General features: G+C 42.5%; 1 protein-coding gene across 1 annotated transcript in view; it reads left to right on the forward strand.

The window, feature by feature from the left end:
* Positions 1-20,253, forward strand: part of ZFYVE26 (zinc finger FYVE-type containing 26) — a gene marked incomplete in the record, with an annotated part of 1,901,467 nt that overhangs the window by 1,334,633 nt on the left and 546,581 nt on the right. The window contains 1 exon segment of the mRNA XM_073610828.1: positions 16,551-16,678. Within this exon segment, the coding sequence (XP_073466929.1) occupies positions 16,551-16,678 (128 nt within the window).

A 20,253-nucleotide genomic window follows, 5' to 3' on the forward strand; every position in this document is an offset into this window, starting at 1 on the left:
GACAATTCCGATGCACAAAGTGCCACGCATGCTTAGAAGAAATTCCGAGACGGAACAGCTTGGTCTGGTAAAATTAGCGTTCGGAGTGGATACAGCACTTTTGTCACGCTGCAGTGTTTTAAATTGTTTAATACAGTGCACTCTCTTCTTCTTTATAATGTGAGAAGAATGAAGTAGTTTTGCTGCTCTTATTCACACAGACTTCTCACAAACGTATTTCTTTATTATTTATAGGGATTCCCTCAATATATTTTGATTTGTCACATCTGACCAAATTTATTTTTTGTTTTATTTTTGTTTTGTTTTTTTTTTTCAAGGCTGTTTTTTTTTTTTTCTTTGGGTTTGTATTTTTTTCAAGGCTGTTTTTTTTTTTTTTTTTTTTTTTTTACTCCATAATATTTTTGTGTGTGTTTTGTGTGTCAAGTTACCACAACACCATTGATATCTTGTATTATTTAATCTCAAGGAGATTGTTTGGTGTTGGTGTCTCTTGTTAATTTCACATTGTATTTTTGAAATGTACCTGCCTCCTCACAAACAAACTGTCATTTTTGAAGGAAAACACGCATAGGCGAGTATAATTGAAACAAAAATTCCTTTATTAAGGGCTCAGAACCAAACAAAGAGGGAGGCAACGCTGGAGAAACAGCAGGAATTGGCGAAGCCTTTGACCCCCAGGGCACACATAAATTCTTTTCCAGCAAAATTGGTGGCCTGAGGAGTCCATATCTAAGGGAGTGCAGTCTGGTCCAGAAGTCCCAGAGATCCGGAAAGCAGCAGATGACATGTATTGTCCCCAGGCTGTGGTACTACAAGAGGCTGCATATTTTGCCAGACCAGACTGAACCCAGGGCCATCACTCTCTGGTCTTCCTTCCACGCTTCCTTCCCGGCTGTGGCTCTGGTGTTGGAGATGTGGCAGAAGGAGGAGTAGGACCTGGAGGAGGGGGAGGTTGAGGAGGACTATGTGTGAGGTTACAAATGTGGGTAGCACATGTTATTTGGCCCCTCAACCCCTTACTGAGAGCTTCCAAAATTAAGGATTCACACAGGAGTCGTTGGCCCTCCTCCATCTGCGTCATTTTGCAGGCAGTTATGCCAGCAAAGTCTCCTCCACACTGTGGGGGGTTCTCAGGGCCTCTGTAGCCTTCCAAAAGAGGCCTATGGCAGCCTCCTCCAGGTTACTCCTCTTCCTGCCACTTTGTCTTTGAAGGTGTAGGGGAGGGACCTGGATATCAGGCAGCCTGCTTGGCCCGGCCACCTCCTGGCTGAGACTTCCCTGTGTATGAAAAAGGGACATGGTTTTAGTTTTTGCATCATCAATCACAATCAGAAATTAGTACTCCAAACTAACATCTAGTTAACATCATTGATTGGACAACCAGAAATATTTAGAGGAATTCTATACCTGGTTCAAGCTGGGCTCCTCCACATGTTGCTGCCTGGAAGGCCCAGGTTGGGCGTCTGAAGCCTCAGCTGGGGGTGAAGGAAGAGTGGAGAGTGCTGGCCTGGGTTCAGTCTGACCTGCCAGAAAATGCAGCCTGTCATAGTACCAGAGCCTGGGGACATAGATGTCATCTGCAGCTCCGGATCTCTGTAAATCCTGGACCTTCTTGTGCTCCCTTAGATAAGTGCTCCTCAGGCTACCAATTAGAACCTTCAAATAGGTGATGTCTGCCGTGGGGATCACCTGCTTCACAAATTCCAACAAATTATCCAGCGCTGCCTTCCTCTTTGTTTGGTTCTTATATTCAGGGTGGTTTATCTGCCATAGACAAGGCAGCTCCCTGAACATATCAATGAAGATTGGCATAAAGTCCTGATCTTTCAAGATATCCATTTTCACTGCAAGACACAACACAAGACAAACCCTAATGTCAGCCTAAAGTCTTTTAAACTTGTGCAAATACAGGCCTCAATCTAGAAGCAGTATAGGCCCAATGTTAAATCTTACCTTCGCTATCACGATCGGCACCTCCGTTACTCCTTCCTCCGCTCACAGATCTACACACTACGCACGCGTGTTACGCTTTATAGACACTGCGCATGCGTGAAACTCCGCCCACCCCTGATATTCTTTCTAGTCTATTCCCTGCCCCTTCTCATTCGTCACAGTGGGGGAAGAGCACATGGCGGAGACACAGCAGGTGTCTGATAATTACACCAACAAGGAGGAGGAGGAGGAAAGCCCGGAGGCAGAAACATCCCGATCCAGAAGGAGACGATATAAGGCATCAAATATGTCCTTTGGGGAGATGTTGGAGATGGTGGACATCCTGAAGAAGGCTTACTATGACGGGAAGAATGGACCTTACCCCAACCCCAATGTCCGAAAGGCCAAGATCATGGCGAAAGTGGTCAAAAGTCTGCACCGGAATTTCTGGGTACGACGATCGAAAGATCAGCTCAGGAAACAGTGGTCGGACCTCAAATTAAGAGAGCATGAGCAGTACAGAAAGATCTGGAGAGTGCTGCAAAAAAGTAAGTAGTTGTCCTGTTTTCCTATTCTTTTTATGTTTATTACGTTCGTGCTGCTCCATGTGCTTTTCTTAACTGTTATCCAGTTTAAAATGTCAACTTTCATGTTCATGGGCACATTATTCGTTCGTATTAAACATTTTTCGTACGGCCTAGAAAACACCATTGTTTTGGCCATATGCATTTGCCCACATTTTTTAGGCCCTACTTGTCTGAAACTAATTTGGTTGTGTAGATGGGTTTGTTACTAGAATGAAATGCAAACTAGATTCTGTGTAAGGAGAGGACACTCAGCAGCTGTTTACACATCTGGACGCTGGAGTACTAGTGTGGGACACAAGAACACCCTTTTTATTAGGGGGCCCACACAGGTGCTCCAGTGTATACTATAGGGGTGTCTCCATCTGTGAAGCTTGTACAAAACAGGTAAAGTATTGAAGCTTGAAAAAGGACAAGAAAAATGCAACATCTTGGAACTCTGCCAAAAAAAAAAATTGTACCCCACTTCCAAGCAATGTTTCATATTTATAGTTCTGCCATCAAATATCTGTGTGCTAAGTATACCTATTTTTTTTTTACATAGGGGATAAAAAACTCGGAGGACACCCCTCATTCGAGGAGACCACAGACCCCCTACCTCTGGAAGAAGGGGAAATCCACCCAAGCCAAGCAGAGCAGGAGGAGGAAGGCGTGGTGGAAATTGGCACCACAACAGGTGAGTGTCTGCGACCACAGGCTCAGGTAAGAGATGGATGCAGGCATATTTATAATACATGGTGTTTTTTTGGTTTTTATATTTTTAGGTGATTGTGATGTTGTGGATCCAGATCCTTTCACCTCGGAAAGTGCACAGAGCCTGATCGGGGAGATCATGGGGTGTAATAGGGACTTGGAAAACATCCAAAAAAAATCAATGATGTTCAGCAGAAAATGAAGAACATCATTGATGTTTTAGGGAGAGTTTAAAACCCCTCCAAATCCCTTTGGTTTTTTGTGTGCTAAAAATAATTGTCATTTTTTTGACAAATTTGAGAAAAGCCAAATTTTGAAGAGGCACACAGTGTGTCAACATGTGCTATCTGCCATCACGGGAGATCAATGTAAGCGTTTTGGGGGTGCAACCCCTTCCTCAATAATAAAGTAGCTATGAGGAAGGGGTTGCACCCCCAAAACACGTCCCTTGATCCCCCGTGATGGCAGGTAGTACATGTTGACATTCGGAAATTTGTGTGCATCTTCAAAATTTGGCTTTTCCTGGGGTGACTTCACCCCATCTGAACGCAATATCAAACACAGTTTGTAAATACTCATGTCTGATATTGCCTTCAAGTTCTACCAAATGTGAACTTTGTAAGTTCAAGATTTGTGTCTTTCTTGTTGGTTTTAAACATGCCTGTTTTATCTTAAATGGACATTTCTACTTTTTCTAATGTGACCCCAAAAATTGTTATACAACAAACATGTTGGTTTGTTTTAAAAACCTTTTCTAAATGCACATGTGATTGTGCTGGTATTAAAAAGATTGGTAATCAAGAATGTGTGGATTATTGTTTCAACGCTCCAACACTTTTGTGGTGCTCTAATTGGTGTTTTCTGTGACAATGGGTGTTATTTCCAAAGGGCAAATCCACTTTGCACTACAAGTGCAGTTTCAAGTGCACTTATAGTGCAAAGTGTCTTTGCCTTTAGTAAATAACACCCAACAGTGCTTTGTAAGGTTACACAATCACGCCATTTTCAGGACTCATCACATTTCTGTCAGGGTCAGCTAAAACAAACACAAGCAGTAAATGCCACCAAAGATTTGAGTAGTTATTTGTTTTTTTTATTTGAAAAAGGTTTCAGACATTGGCATATTGATAGCCCCCCTACCCGCAAAGCATTCAAGATATCTTAGCCGGACATCACGGGCACTCAGGGGGGGCAAGCCAGGATGGCCACTTTCAAGCGCCGTCAGGGTTGTTGCATTTTGAATTCCAGCCTCAGGCCCAACTGAGCCAGCATAGTTGGCAGAATGTTGCTGTAAAAAGTTGTGTAGAACACAGCATGCCAGGATAATATGATTCAGTTTGTACTCCGCCATGTGTATGGGTGTAAGAAATAGGTGGAACCGGCTGGCCATGATTCCAAACGTGATCTCCACCTTCTGGCTCTGGCCAGCCGGTAATTAAAAACCCTCTGGTCCGGGGTGAGGGTCCACATCAGGAATGGCCGCATAAGATGGTCCCCCAGTGCAAACGCTTCATCTGCAATGCAGACGAATGGGAGTCCTTCCACATTGTCTTCTGGAGGTGGCAAGTCCAAGCTGCCATTCTGGAGACGCCTGTAGAACTCCGTCTGGGCGATGACTCCACCATCGGACATCCGGCCATTCTTCCCCACATCCACATACAGGAACTCATAAGTAGCCGACACCACCGCCAACATCACAATACTATTGAACCCCTTATAATTATAGTAGTACGACCCCGAGTTGGGTGGTGGGATGATGTGGACGTGTTTCCCATCAATTGCCCCTCCGCAGTTAGGAAAGTCCCACCGCTGGGCAAAGTGGGAGGCCACAGTCTGCCATTCCTGTGGCGTGGAAGGAAACTGTGGAGTCAAACAAAAACAAAATTGAATCATTTTACACATAAACAGGGAAAGCAGATTAGACACAAACATTCTTGGCCAACATCAACATAACATTTATTTGAGGGAGTTTTTAACCACTTGACGACCGCCTCACGCCGATGTACGTCGGCAAGGCGGCACGGACAGGCAAAATCACGTACAGGGTACGTGATTTGCCTTCCGCGGGTGGGGGGTCCGATCGGACCCCCCCGCCGCCCGAGGCGGTCCCGTTCTGTCCCCCAGCGATCAGAGACGAGGGGGAGGCCATCCGTTCGTGGCCCCCCCCTCGCGATCGCCGCCGGCCAATGGGAACACTCCTTTGCTGCTGTATGCTAAACAGCAGCAAAGGAAGTGATGTAATCTCCCCTCGGGTCGGTAGTTTCCGTTCCGGCCCGAGGAGAGACGACATGTGAGTGAGTGCACCAACACACACACACACAGTAGAACATGCCAGGCACACATTACACCCCGATCCCCCCCCCGATCGCCCCCCGATCCCCCCCCAATCACCCCCCCCCCCTGTCACAAACTGACACCAGCAGTTTTTTTTTTTTTTTTTTTTTTCTGATTACTGCTGTGTCAGTTTGTGACAGTTACTGTGTTAGCACAGTTACTGTTACCCCCCTGTAGGTCTAGGGTACCCCCCTAACCCCCCCTAATAAAGTTTTAACCCCTTGATCACCCCCTGTCACCAGTGTCGCTAAGCGATCATTTTTCTGATCGCTGTATTAGTGTCGCTGGTGACGCTAGTTAGTGAGGTAAATATTTAGGTTCGCCGTCAGCGTTTTATAGCGTCAGGGACCCCCATATACTACCTAATAAATGTTTTAACCCCTTGATTGCCCCCTAGTTAACCCTTTCACCACTGATCACTGTATAACCGTTACGGTTGACGCTGGTTAGTTTTTTTTTTTTTTATAGTGTCAGGGCACCCGCCGTTTATTACCGAATAAAGGTTTAGCCCCCCGATCGCCCGGCGGTGATATGCGTCGCCCCAGGCAGCGTCAGATTAGCGCCAGTACCGCTAACACCCACGCACACAGCATGCGCCTCCCTTAGTGGTATAGTATCTGATCGGATCAATATCTGATCCGATCAGATCTATACTAGCGTCCCCAGCAGTTTAGGGTTCCCAAAAACGCAGTGTTAGCGGGATCAGCCCAGATACCTGCTAGCACCTGCGTTTTGCCCCTCCGCCCAGCCCACCCAAGTGCAGTATCGATCGATCACTGTCACTTACAAGGCACTAAACGCATAACTGCAGCGTTCGCAGAGTCAGGCCTGATCCCTGCGATTGCTAACAGTTTTTTTGGTAGCATTTTGGTGAACTGGCAAGCACCAGCCCCAGGCAGCGTCAGGTTAGCGCCAGTACCGCTAACACCCACGCACGCACCGTACACCTCCCTTAGTGGTATAGTATCTGAACGGATCAATATCTGATCCGATCAGATCTATACTAGCGTCACCAGCAGTTTAGGGTTCCCAAAAACGCAGTGTTAGCGGGATCAGCCCAGATACCTGCTAGCACCTGCGTTTTGCCCCTCCGCCCGGCCCAGCCCAGCGCACCCAAGTGCAGTATCGATCGATCACTGTCACTTACAGAACACTAAACGCATAACTGCAGCGTTCGCAGAGTCAGGCCTGATCCCTGCGATCGCTAACAGTTTTTTTTGTAGCGTTTTGGTGAACTGGCAAGCACCAGCCCCAGGCAGCGTCAGGTTAGCGCCAGTACCGCTAACACCCACGCACGCACCGTACACCTCCCTTAGTGGTATAGTATCTGAACGGATCAATATCTGATCCGATCAGATCTATACTAGCGTCACCAGCAGTTTAGGGTTCCCAAAAACGCAGTGTTAGCGGGATCAGCCCAGATACCTGCTAGCACCTGTGTTTTGCCCCTCCGCCCGGCCCAGCCCACCCAAGTGCAGTATCGATTGATCACTGTCACTTACAAAACACTAAACGCATAACTGCAGCGTTCGCAGAGTCAGGCCTGATCCCTGCGATCGCTAACAGTTTTTTGGTAGCGTTTTGGGGAACTGGCAAGCGCCAGCGGCCTAGTACACCCCGGTCGTAGTCAAACCAGCACTGCAGTAACACGTGGTGACGTGGCGAGTCCCATAAGTGCAGTTCAAGCTGGTGAGGTGGCAAGCACAAGTAGTGTCCCGCTGCCACCAAAAAGACAAACACAGGCCCGTCGTGCCCATAATGCCCTTCCTGCTGCATTCGCCAATCCTAATTGGGAACCCACCGCTTCTGCAGCGCCCATACTTCCCCCATTCACATCCCCAACCAAATGCAGTCGGCTGCATGAGAGGCATTTTCTTTATGTCCTCCCGAGTACCCCTACCCAGCGAACCCCCCAAAAAAGATGTTGTGTCTGCAGCAAGCGCGGATATAGGCGTGACACCCGCTATTATTGTCCCTCCTGTCCTGACAATCCTGGTCTTTGCATTGGTGAATGTTTTGAACGCTACCATTCACTAGTTGAGTATTAGCGTAGAGTACAGCATTGCACAGACTAGGCACACTTTCACAGGGTCTCCCAAGATGCCATCGCATTTTGAGAGACCCGAACCTGGAACCGGTTACCGTTATAAAAGTTAGTTACAAAAAAAGTGTAAAAAAAAAAAAAAAATATGAAATAAAAAAAAAATAGTTGTCGTTTTATTGTTCTCTCTCTCTCTATTCTCTCTCTCTATTGTTCTGCTCTTTTTTACTGTATTCTATTCTGCAATGTTTTATTGTTATTGTTATTGTTATTATGTTTTATCATGTTTGTTTTTCAGGTGTGTAATTATTTATACTTTACTGTTTACTGTGCTTTATTGTTAACCATTGTTAACCATTTTTTTGTCTTCAGGTACGCCATTCACGACTTTGAGTGGTTATACCAGAATGATGCTTGCAGGTTTAGGTATCATCTTGGTATCATTCTTTTCAGCCAGCGGTCGTCTTTCATGTAAAAGCAATCCTAGCGGCTAATTAGCCTCTAGACTGCCTTTACAAGCCCTGGGGAGGGAATGCCCCCCCCACCCCCACCGTCTTCCGTGTTTTTCTCTGGCTCTCCTGTCTCAACAGGGAACCTGAGAATGCAGCCGGTGATTCAGCCAGCTGACCATAGAGCTGATCAGAGACCAGAGTGGCTCCAAACATCTCTATGGCCTAAGAAACCGGAAGCTACGAGTATTTCATGACTTAGATTTCGCCGGATGTAAATAGCGCCATTGGGAAATTGGGGAAGCATTTTATCACACCGATCTTGGTGTGGTCAGATGCTTTGAGGGCAGAGGAGAGATCTAGGGTCTAATAGACCACAATTTTTTCAAAAAAGAGTACCTGTCACTACCTATTGCTATCATAGGGGATATTTACATTCCCCGAGATAACAATAAAAATGATTAAAAAAAAAAATATGAAAGGAACAGTTTAAAAGTAAGATTAAAAAAGCAAAAAAATAATAAAGAAAAAAAAAAAAAAAAAAAAAAAGCACCCCTGTCGCCCCCTGCTCTCGCGCTAAGGCGAACGCAAGCGGCGGTCTGGCGTCATATGTAAACAGCAATTGCACCATGCATGTGAGGTATCACCGCGAAGGCCAGATCGAGTGCAGTAATTTTTCCAGTAGACCTCCTCTGTAAATCTAAAGTGGTAACCTGTAAAGGCTTTTGAAGGCTTTTAAACATGTATTTATTTTGTTGCCACTGCACGTTTGTGCGCAATTTTAAAGCATGTCATGTTTGGTATCCATGTACTCGGCCTAAGATCATCTTTTTTATTTCATCAAACATTTGGGCAATATAGTGTGTTTTAGTGCATTAAAATTTAAAAAAGTGTGTTTTTTCCCCAAAAAATGCGTTAGAAAAATCGCTGCGCAATTACTGTGTGAAAAAAAAAAATGAAACACCCACCATTTTAATCTGTAGGGCATTTGCTTTAAAAAAATATATAATGTTTGGGGGTTCAAAGTAATTTTTTTGCAAAAAAAAAAAACTTTTTCATGTAAACAATAAGTGTCAGAAAGGGCTTTGTCTTCAAGTGGTTAGAAGAGTGGGTGATGTGTGACATAAGCTTCTAAATGTTGTGCATAAAATGCCAGGACAGTTCAAAACCCCCCCAAATGACCCCATTTTGGAAAGTAGACACCCCAAGCTATTTGCTGAGAGGCATGTCGAGTCCATGGAATATTTTATATTGCGACACAAGTTGCGGGAAAGAGACAAATTTTTTTTTTTTTTTTTTTGCACAAAGTTGTCACTAAATGATATATTGCTCAAACATGCCATGGGAATATGTGAAATTACACCCCAAAATACATTCTGCTGCTTCTCCTGAGTACGGGGATACCACATGTGTGAGACTTTTTGGGAGCCTAGCCGCGTACGGGACCCCGAAAACCAAGCACCGCCTTCAGGCTTTCTAAGGGCGTGAATTTTTGATTTCACTCTTCACTGCCTATCACAGTTTCGGAGGCCATGGAATGCCCAGGTGGCACAAAACCCCCCCAAATGACCCCATTTTGGAAAGTAGACACCCCAAGCTATTTGCTGAGAGGTATAGTGAGTATTTTGCAGACCTCACTTTTTGTCACAAAGTTTTGAAAATTGAAAAAAGAAAAAAAAAATGATTTTTCTTGTCTTTCTTCATTTTCAAAAACAAATGAGAGCTGCAAAATACTCACCATGCCTCTCAGCAAATAGCTTGGGGTGTCTACTTTCCAAAATGGGGTCATTTGGGGGGGTTTTATGCCACCTGGGCATTCCATGGCCTCCGAAACTGTGATAGGCAGTAAAGAGTGAAATCAAAAATTTTCACCCTTAGAAATCCTGAAGGCAGTGATTGGTTTTCGGGGTCCCGTACGCGGCTAGGCTCCCAAAAAGTCCCACACATGTGGTATCCCCATACTCAGGAGAAGCAGCTAAATGTATTTTGGGGTGCAATTCCACATATGCCCATGGCCTGTGTGAGCAATATATCATTTAGTGACAACTTTATGAAAAAAAAAAAAAAAAAAAAAAGTCACTTTCCCGCAACTTGTGTCAAAATATAAAATATTCCATGGACTCAATATGCCTCTCAGCAAATAGCTTGGGGTGTCTACTTTCCAAAATGGGGTCATTTTGGGGGGTTTTGTGCCACCTGGGCATTCCATGGCCTCCGAAACTGTGATAGGCAGTGAAGAGTGAAAGCAAAAATTTACACCCTTAGAAATCCTGAAGGCGGTGATTGGTTTTCGGGGCCCCGTACGCGGCTAGGCTCCCAAAAAGTCCCACACATGTGGTATCCCCATACTCAGGAGAAGCAGCTGAATGTATTTTGGGGTGCAATTCCACATAGGCCCATGGCCTGTGTGAGCAATATATCATTTAGTGACAACTTTTTGTAAATATTTTTTTTTTTGTCATTTTTCAATCACTTGGGACAAAAAAAATAAATATTCAATGGGTTCAACATGCCTCTCAGCAATTTCCTTGGGGTGTCTACTTTCCAAAATGGGGTCATTTGTGGGGGTTTTGTACTGCCCTGCCATTTTAGCACCTCAAGGAATGACATAGGCAGTCATAAACTAAAAGCTGTGTAAATTCCAGAAAATGTACCCTAGTTTGTAGACGCTATAACTTTTGCGCAAACCAATAAATATACGCTTATTGACATTTTTTTTACCAAAGACATGTGGCCGAATACATTTTGGCCTAAATGTATGACTAAAATTTAGTTTATTGGATTTTTTTTATAACAAAAAGTAGAAAATATCATTTTTTTTCAAAATTTTCGGTCTTTTTCCGTTTATAGCGCAAAAAATAAAAACCGCAGAGGTGATCAAATACCATCAAAAGAAAGCTCTATTTGTGGGAAGAAAAGGACGCAAATTTCGTTTGGGTACAGCATTGCATGACCGCGCAATTAGCAGTTAAAGCGACGCAGTGCCAAATTGGAAAAAGACCTCTGGTCCTTAGGCAGCATAATGGTACGGGGCTCAAGTGGTTAAAGACCAAAGTATAGGGTACACCTATCAGATTCCCCCTCCCCCTCTCATGGGCCATTTCTAACATTATGGGGGGGGGGGGACTCTTGGACAGGTAACCCTCTCCACTTCATTGAGAGATGAATGCCTAAATAATGGGTATTACTTTGAACAGCTCCTCCTTAGTTACACTATTGGGAGCCCACTGGACAGGTAAGAAGTGTCATAATACAAAGATATAAATACACATTGTACACATTTGAGCACATTTGGACATTCTGCTATTACCTATCAAGATAATAATAGTATACAGAAACTTGAAACAGTACCATTTCAGGCAGGCCCTTGCACTACATGCTTTGGGGAATTCATCCATAAATCTGACCACAAAAGAGATGGGTATAGTGTGTATGGGTTTGGCAAAGTCAGCAGATAGATGATTGAGGATAGATAGAGAATTGTTATCAGCTGACTTAGCATTTGGGGGGGGAGGGTTAAAAATTATTTGGGGACCCCAAAAAAGCCTCTGGCACTCTGCCTGAATTTAAAGCACAAATCACATTTAAAAACATTTTAGGGGGTGTTTGGGGTAAAGCACTACTATGGAGCTGACAAAATACATTGTTAAGTGACTACATGAGGTGAATATAGGGCCTGTAGACCATGCTGGGGAGGTAAGTGAAGGCAATTATGTATGAAGGACAACAAAAATAATTACATAAAAATCCAGCATGCATGAGGACAAAGGGGACATTCACAGCATATTACAATCATGGTAATTAGGGAATGAGGAAGAAATACAATATATTAGCAAACATTAAAAAACAATAAACAATAAAATGTGATGTTACAGGATAAAAATCTCACCTTAATATACTCCTCCTGCAGGACCTGGATGATGGCAGAACAGGTCTCTGGGATAATGATCCCTAGAGCCTGGGGGGAGATGCCTGTCGAGAACTTCAAGTCCTGCAGGCTTCTCCCCGTCGCCAAGTACCGCAGGGTGGCGACGAGCCTCTGCTCCAGAGTGATGGCTTGCCTCATGCAGGTATCCTGCCTGCTGATATAGGGGTTCAGCAAAGCCAACAAACGGTGAAATATGGGGTCCGTCATCCGGAGAAAGTTCCTGAAATCATCAGAATTATTCTCACGGATCTCACGGAGCAAAGGCATATGACAGAACTGGTCACGCTGAAGCAACCAATTCTTGGTCCATGAACTCCTCCCCACCCAGTTCATGGACTGGGCCTGTGTCAAGGTCAGGACCCCAACACCAAGCCTCCGCACAGCACGAACTCTACGAGGAGTACGTATACGCAACATGGCTAGAAAACGGTCGGCTGCTCAAAACAGAGTGTCAGAACGCACTGAAGAACAGCAAGGCCTGTGAAGAGCGACCTGAAAAACGGTAACGAACGAACAAGAACAGAATGACAAGAGTCACTTGCTGCACACACTGAAGAGCAGATACAAACCCACAAGCACAAACTGAACAGCAGAAAACGATCTGAAAACCACGAGTCTGAAAAAGCGCGAATCGTCTCTCACCAAACTTTTACTAACACGAGATTAGCAAAAGGAGCCCAAAGGGTGCCGCGCTTGGTTCTGACCTGGCCTTTTTTAGTCTCGTCGTACGTGGTGTACGTCACCAGGTTCTTGGCGATCGGAAATGCCGACAACTTTGTGTGACCGTGTGTATGCAAAACAAGTTTGAGCCAACATCCGTCGGAAAAAATCCATGGATTTTGTTGTCGGAATGTCCGATCAATGTCCGATCGTGTCTACGGGGCATAAGTCTGTGAGCCAGCAACTGTAAACAAATGTGCATCCATTTTTATCCAGTTACATCCAAGTCTATCTAGGTTTCGATTTAAAAAAAGAAAAAAGGTAAAGTTTTTTTGCATCCTTTTCTAGTTTTTGGACCTACGCGTAATGGTTGGAAGGTAAAATGATGTAAATGGATGCACATCTGTTCATATCCACCTGTCCATATACCCAACGATAGCCTGCTAAAGGTGGAGGAAAAAACTGAATAGATGTCACAAGAATATCGCCGATGATAAGTACTCTCACAAAAGTGATCTCAATTCTGTTTTGCCCCAATTCAGCAGGAGATCTGTTTATGGGTCCTCTGCTGACTGGAACCAGTGCTGTCTGTATGAAAGGGCCCAAAAATCTTAGGCTTACCCATACAGCAAATTGCATTCATTATCGTGGTCCCTCTGTTTATTTTTTTCTGCTTTTTACTTAAAGTTCAATTCTTTTTTTGTTTTTTAGTTGTACTACAGGATGTTTCTGGGAAGTAAGCGAAAAAAAATAGAATTTAGTTTTTTTTGTTTACTCATTCTTACCTAAATGATATGGGCAACCACAAATTAAAAAAAAAAGGTAGGATAAGAGTTTTCACTTCACTGAAATTTTGCCATTTCAGCTCAATGTATTGGGGGTCAATGGGGATAACAGTGTGGCTTTTAATGGGTTCAGTGGGCTTTGAATGGCTACTGAGCAGGGATTATAGAAGCTCCCTTCAAATGTCATGGGTTTGCTCTTGTACCAAAATTTTATAAAAATAAAGGTCATCTGTTGGGATATAGTTTGCATTTGAAACATAGTGGCTTTTGGAATTTTAGTTATAGCAAGGAATATTGTTTCCCAGGGCGGAACTACCAGGGTCCCAAAAAGGTTGCACTTGCGACTGGGCCCCTAGCGTTCTGCCATCTTTGTGGGAAGGGGGGTGGGGGGGTGCGAGATGTCAGAAAAGCCATACCTCCCAACTGTCACAGATTTGTCAGTTCTCTCCCAGGATGTGATTTAAGTACCAGTGTCCTGGCGAATCAAGTCCCACAGGGGAACCCAGTACAGGAACAAGTTCTGGCACCACTTTGTTCCACTGACTTGCCTGGCATGGGCATGCTATTGACACCTGCTCCACACACCAACATGGGATGTTTATTCCCCAAAGACATTACAGATAAACAGCCTGCATTATGAATTAGAAACTAAAAAATTTTAGGAGGGATCAATCATTTTGCGTCAGAATCAGTTTAACTAAAATTCCAATACACTAGTTACAGTGCTGTGAAAAAGTATTTGCCCTCTTCTTATTTTTTTTTTGTGCATATTTCTCACACATAAATGATTCAGATCATCAAACAAATTTTAATATTTTATATTACACAAACATAACCCGAGTAAATCCAAGATGCACTTTTTAAATTGGTATTTCATTTATTAAGGGAAAAAAGTTTTTCAAACTTGCCTGGCCCTATGTGAAAAAGTAATTGTCCCCTCCCATAATGAATCATGAATAAACTGTGATTAACCACAATTTTTTGGAAAGCTGAGTTAAATTTCACTTCCTGCACCCAGGCCTAAATACTGTCAGACCTGTTGAATCAAGAAATCACATAAATAGAAGCTGTCTGAGAAAGTGAAGAATGTTAACTGAGCATAAAAAAACACACATCATGCCACAATCTAAAAAAAAATCAATAACAGATTAGAAACAAACAAGTATCAGTCTAGGAAGGGTTTCAAATGCATTTCTAAGGCTTTGGAACTCCAGTGAACCACGGGGAGAGCCATTATCCACAAATGAAGATAACTTGGAACAGTGGTGAACCTTCCCAGGAATGGCCGGCCTACAAAAATTACTCCAAGAGCATGACAACGACTCATCCAGGAGGTTATAAAAGAACCCAGAACATCAGCTAAATAACTGCAGGCCTCACTTGCCTCAGGTAAGATCAATGTTCATGATTCATAAATAAGAAAGAGACTGGGCAAAAATGGCATCCATGGGAGAGTTCCAAGGCAAAGCCACTGCTGCCCAAAAAGAACACAAAGGCTCATCTCACATTTATCAAAAAACATCTCGATTATCCCCAAGACTTTTAGGCAAATATTCTGTGGACTGATGAGACAAAAAATTTACTTTTTGGAAGGTGTGCCTCCTGTTACATCTGGCATAAAATTAATACAGCATTTCATAACAAGAACATCATACCAACAGTCAGACCTGGTGGTAGTGTGATAGTCTGGGGATGCTTTGCAGCTTCAGCACCTGGACGACTTACCATAATTGATGGAACCATGAATTCCGAGCTCTACCAGAAAATCCTAAAGGAGAATGTTCGGCCATCAGTTCGAGACCTCAAGCTCAAGTGCACTTGGGTTATGCAGCAGGACAATGATCCGAAACACAACAGCAAGTCCACCTCCAAATGGTTCAAACAAAGCAAAATTTAGTGCATGAAGGACTTGCAAAACTTGAATAATATCAAACATATAAAACAATAAAAGAAAAAAAGTCCATTGTGCTGGCAAATTAAAACAATAACAGATAAAAAGTGTTGCACTATATTGACGTAACCAATGTGGTATGACACATATAAATAAAGTGCATGAATGACTTAGTGCAAAATGATAATAAAACCCAGGGGTGGTTCACAGGTGTTTTTTGACCAAACTTAGGTGTGCAGGCAAAGGCCATGAGGTCAGCAGATTCACACGGGGGGGAACACAAGTTTGTTGTCAACTTTGGAGCACCATCACAGGATTTTGCTTTGCCGGCACAATGGACATTTTTTTTTTATTATTTAATATGTATGATATTGTTTTGCACTAAGTCATTCATGCACTTTATTTATATGTGTCATATCACATTGGTTACTTCAATATAGTGTGGCACTTTTCATCTGTTATTGTTTTAATTTGCCAGCACAATGGACATTTTATATAATATATGTTATAATGTTTAATGTCATGCACGGTTTGCTCTAAGATTTTTATGCATTTTATATGTGTCATATCACATTGGTAATCTAAATATAGCGCAACATTTTATTTGTTTTTATATATTTATGCACTTATGCGATTGTGATCAGTGCTAGCAGCTGTATCAATTAAGAAGGTTCTGAGTCATTAGTTTGGTTTGCTCGCAAGCTTATTTAGTTTAAAGCAAAATTTCAGTTTTGGAATGGCCTAGTCAAAGTTCGGACTTAAATCCAATTGAGATGCTGTAGCATGACCTTACACAGGCCGTTCATGCTGGAAAACCCTCTAGTGTGGCTGATTTAAAACAATTCTGCAAAGAAGAGTGGGACAAAATTGCTCCACAGCAACGTTAAAGACTCATTGCCAGTTATCACAAACGCTTGATTGCATTTGTTGCCGCCAAGGGTTATTAGGTTTAGGGGACAATTACTTTTTCACAAAAAAAGGCACGTTTGGAAAGCTTTTTTGCCTTAATAAATGAAACCATCATTTAAAAACTGAATTTTGTATTTACTCTGGTCATCTTTGTGTAATAATAAAATTAGTTTGATGATTTGGGTCATTTAGGTGTGACAAATATACAAAATAAAAAAATCAGAAAGGGGGCAAATACTTTTTTGCAGCATTGTATTGATGAGTGTGCAATAGGGTGTGGGAAAAAAATTATGAACTTCCCAAAAATTCTCAATTCTCATTCAGCGATGTCTATTTTTCTTTAGAAAAGCCAGGTGAAGGTCGTGATCTATCAGAAGTCCTTCGATTGTCTAAAGCTGCTGAATTTCAGTGGTGTCTAACATTAAATGAAGCTGAAAATGAGGTTGAAAGGAGAGAGTTTTACTATGAACAGGTAAGTAACAAGCCCACTTTATCTCTTCACTGAAAAGGGTTTCCGACTTATCTACAACAATGCTAGTGGAATACCTGTGTATTCTATGCTAGTGTAAACGCTTTGACGCCTGTTTGAGGTATATATCTAAGGTTTACAGCATTCTGACCTCCACAGATGACAAACTTCCTTATATGGAAAAATAGGAACAGGATATAGGGGAGGTCTTGGACCCTGCAGAGTGGCATAGACTGGCACAAGGAGCTGCAAAATCAGTTATAAACACCTCCCTAATAGAGGTACAAAGTACTAATGTGATGATACATGGTCCCTTCTAGAATTGCCCAATGGGCGCCGGGAGCCTCCCCACTGTGCTTTCGAGGGTATGACCAAGAGGAAACCGCTTTTCACATGTGGTGGATGTGCCCAAAAGCTCGTAGAGTCTGGATCTGAATCTACAATTTTTTCTATTCTCTCAAAGAGATCAACCTGACTAAGTCCCTGCAACAGGTACTCCTCGGATACCCTGTTGGGGGAGCCCCGAGACCCACTCAATGCCTAATTGCTTTAATTTCTACAGTAGCTAGAATAATGATTGCAAGATCCTGAAAATCCCCAGTGCTATCTTTTAACCTCTTAATAAACATGTTGTCCTGGATAATGTCAAACAAACACCTCTACCATTTTGCAGGACAAGCTTCCCCAATTTGAAAAAACTGGGACCCCTGGATCGCCTACCTGACAGGGACAGCCTTGTTAGCTCTGAGGCTAACCTCTTAGTGCCCCAGAAGAAGCTTGCTGGTTCTTTCCCCTTTCTTCTTCCTTTATCCATTTCTCCTTCCTTTTCTTTCCCCTTTCCTCTTTTTTCCTACTTATTAAACCCTTTGGTAGTTTCAGGAGTGATGTAGGACCGCTGGTTGACCTCCATTGGTCCCACTCCCCCTAATGGCAGGCTACGATGATTGTTTTATGGCTTAGATGACCCCTCGTCTTAGATGAGCGTTTCCCCGGTCATGCAGTTCCTCTGGCGGAGGATGTATCTTCTGTTCTTTAGAATTATAGTCATAGCCCAAAATAGTGTTACACTGGTTCCTTAATGACCAATTCTGTATGTCAATAATGTTATTATGTACCAGTACTTCTATATACTGTATTGTACAATATTATATCTGTTTGATTTATAACCTTAATAAAAAAAATGATTGGAAAAGAACAGCTATGTAACAAATCAATTGTTTATCCATTTAATGTGAACCTCTAGTTTTGTCTGTGAAGGTTCTCTCCAGTTTTATTGAGCAAAGTACAATTCCACATTACCCATTTATATAAAAGAAAACATTATTTTGCCATATACAGTTGTGCTCATAAGTTTACATACCCTGGCAGAATTTATGATTTCTTGGCCATTTTTCAGAGAATATGAATGATAACACAAAAACATTTCTTTCACTCATGGTTAGTGTTTGGCTGAAGCCTTTTATTATCAATCAACTGTGTTTACTCTTTAAATCATGACAACAGGAACTACCCAAATGACCCTGATCAAAAGTTTAAATACCCCAGTTCCTAATACCATGTATTGCCCCCTTTAACATCAATGACAGCATGAAGTCTTTTGTGGTATTTGTGGATGAGGCTCTTTATCTTCTCAGATGGTAAAGCTGCCCATTCCTCTTAGCAAAAAGCCTCCAGTTCCTGTTAATTCTTGGGCTGTCTTGCATGAACTGCACTTTTGAGATCTCCCCAGAGTGGCTCAATGATATTGAGATCAGGAGACGTCCCATACGCAGCTTCCTGACTTATGAATGAGAATGTTCTTCCAGTATTTTTTGATAACATACTGCATTCATCTTTCCATCGATTTTGACCAAATTTTCTGTGCCTTTTGTAGCTCACACGTCCCCAAAACAGCAGTGATCCCCCTCCATGTTTCACAGTAGGAATGGTGTGCCTTTCATCATAGGCCTTGTTAACTCCTCTCCAAACGTAGCATTTATGGTTGTTGCCAAAAAGCTCAATTTGGTCTTATCACTCCAAATGTCTTTGTGCCAGAAGGTTTGAAGCTTGCCTCTGTGCTGTTTGGCGTATTGTAAGTAGGATACTTTGTGGCATTTGCGTAATAATGGCTTTCTTTGGGCGACTCGACCATGCAGCCCATCTTTCTTCAAGTGCCTCCTTATTGTGCATCTTAAAACAGCCACACCACATGTTTTCAGAGTCCTGTATTTCACCTGAAGTTATTTGTGGGTTTTTCTTTGCATTCCGAACAATTTTCCTGGCAGTTGTGGCTGAAATTTTAGTCGGTCTACCTGACTATGGTTTGGTTTCAACAAAACCCCTGATTTTCCACTTCTTGATTAGAGTTTGAACACTGCTGATTGGCATTCTCAATTTCTTGGATATCCTTTTATATCCCTTTCCTGTTTTATACCGTTCAACTACCTTTTACTGCAGATCCTTTGACAATTCTTTTGCTTTTCCCATGACTCAGAATCCAGAAATGTCAGTGCAGCACTGGATGAAAGATGCAAGGGTCTGTCAGGAGTCCAGAAACTCATTGACCTTTTATATACACACACCAATTACAAGCAAACAGATCACAGGTGAGGATGGTTACCTTTAATAGCCATTCAAACCCCTTTGTGTACATGTTATCAGGCCAAAATCACCAGGGTATGTAAACTTTTGATCAGGGTCATTTGGGTAGTTTCTGTTGTCATTATGATTTAAAAAGAGTAAACAGTTGTTTGATAATAAATGGCTTCAGCTAAACACTAACCGTGAGTGAAAGAAATTTTTTGTGTTATTCATATTGTCTGAAAAATGGCCAATAAATCATAAATTCTTCCAGGGTATGTAAACTTATGAGCACAACTGTAGATATTGATTTCTTTGCCAGTGCCCATTTTCAAGCTGACTTTTAAATGGGTGGGTTTGCATTTGCTATAATCTTTTAATTACAAGTCCAGTAAAATTTGTATGGCTGTAAATAAAACACAAAGCCATCATAGCTGGAACTATGTGTGTTCTCCTTGAATGGTTGTGGGTCAAGTGATTAACATGATTAACCCTGTCTTTGCCACTGCCATAGCTGTGGCTCAGTGAAGTGAAGATACACTTGTGGCTGTAGGTTTGTTTTTCCATTAAACGTACAGATTTTTTGTTTAAAGTAGAAGTTATCTGTGTGGAGAATGATGCGGCAAAATAAAGGCTTTCTTCTCCATCCAGAAAATTATAAGGCTGCTTTCACACTGCAGTGCAGCTTCTTCCATACTGAAGTGCTTCTAAAATGCACTGTGCCTTTAAAAAAAAAAGCAAAAAAGTGCATGTTTAATGCGTTGCATTACAGTCTCTATGCGTGACTAGCTGTTTAAGGACAGTGTTGGGTGCTGGCTCCTTAAAAACTGGTTATTCATTGGTTGTTAACCACTTGCCTACCAGGCCAATTCTGACATTTCTCTCCTACATGTAAAAATCATAATTTTTTTGCTAGAAAATTACATAGAACCCCCAAACATTATATATGTTTTTTTAGCAAAGACCCTAGAGAATACAATGGCGGTCATTGCAACTTTTTATCTCGCACAGTATTTGTG

Source organism: Aquarana catesbeiana, linkage group LG13, assembly GCF_042186555.1.
Source record: "Aquarana catesbeiana isolate 2022-GZ linkage group LG13, ASM4218655v1, whole genome shotgun sequence".
Lineage (NCBI taxonomy): Eukaryota > Metazoa > Chordata > Amphibia > Anura > Ranidae > Aquarana > Aquarana catesbeiana.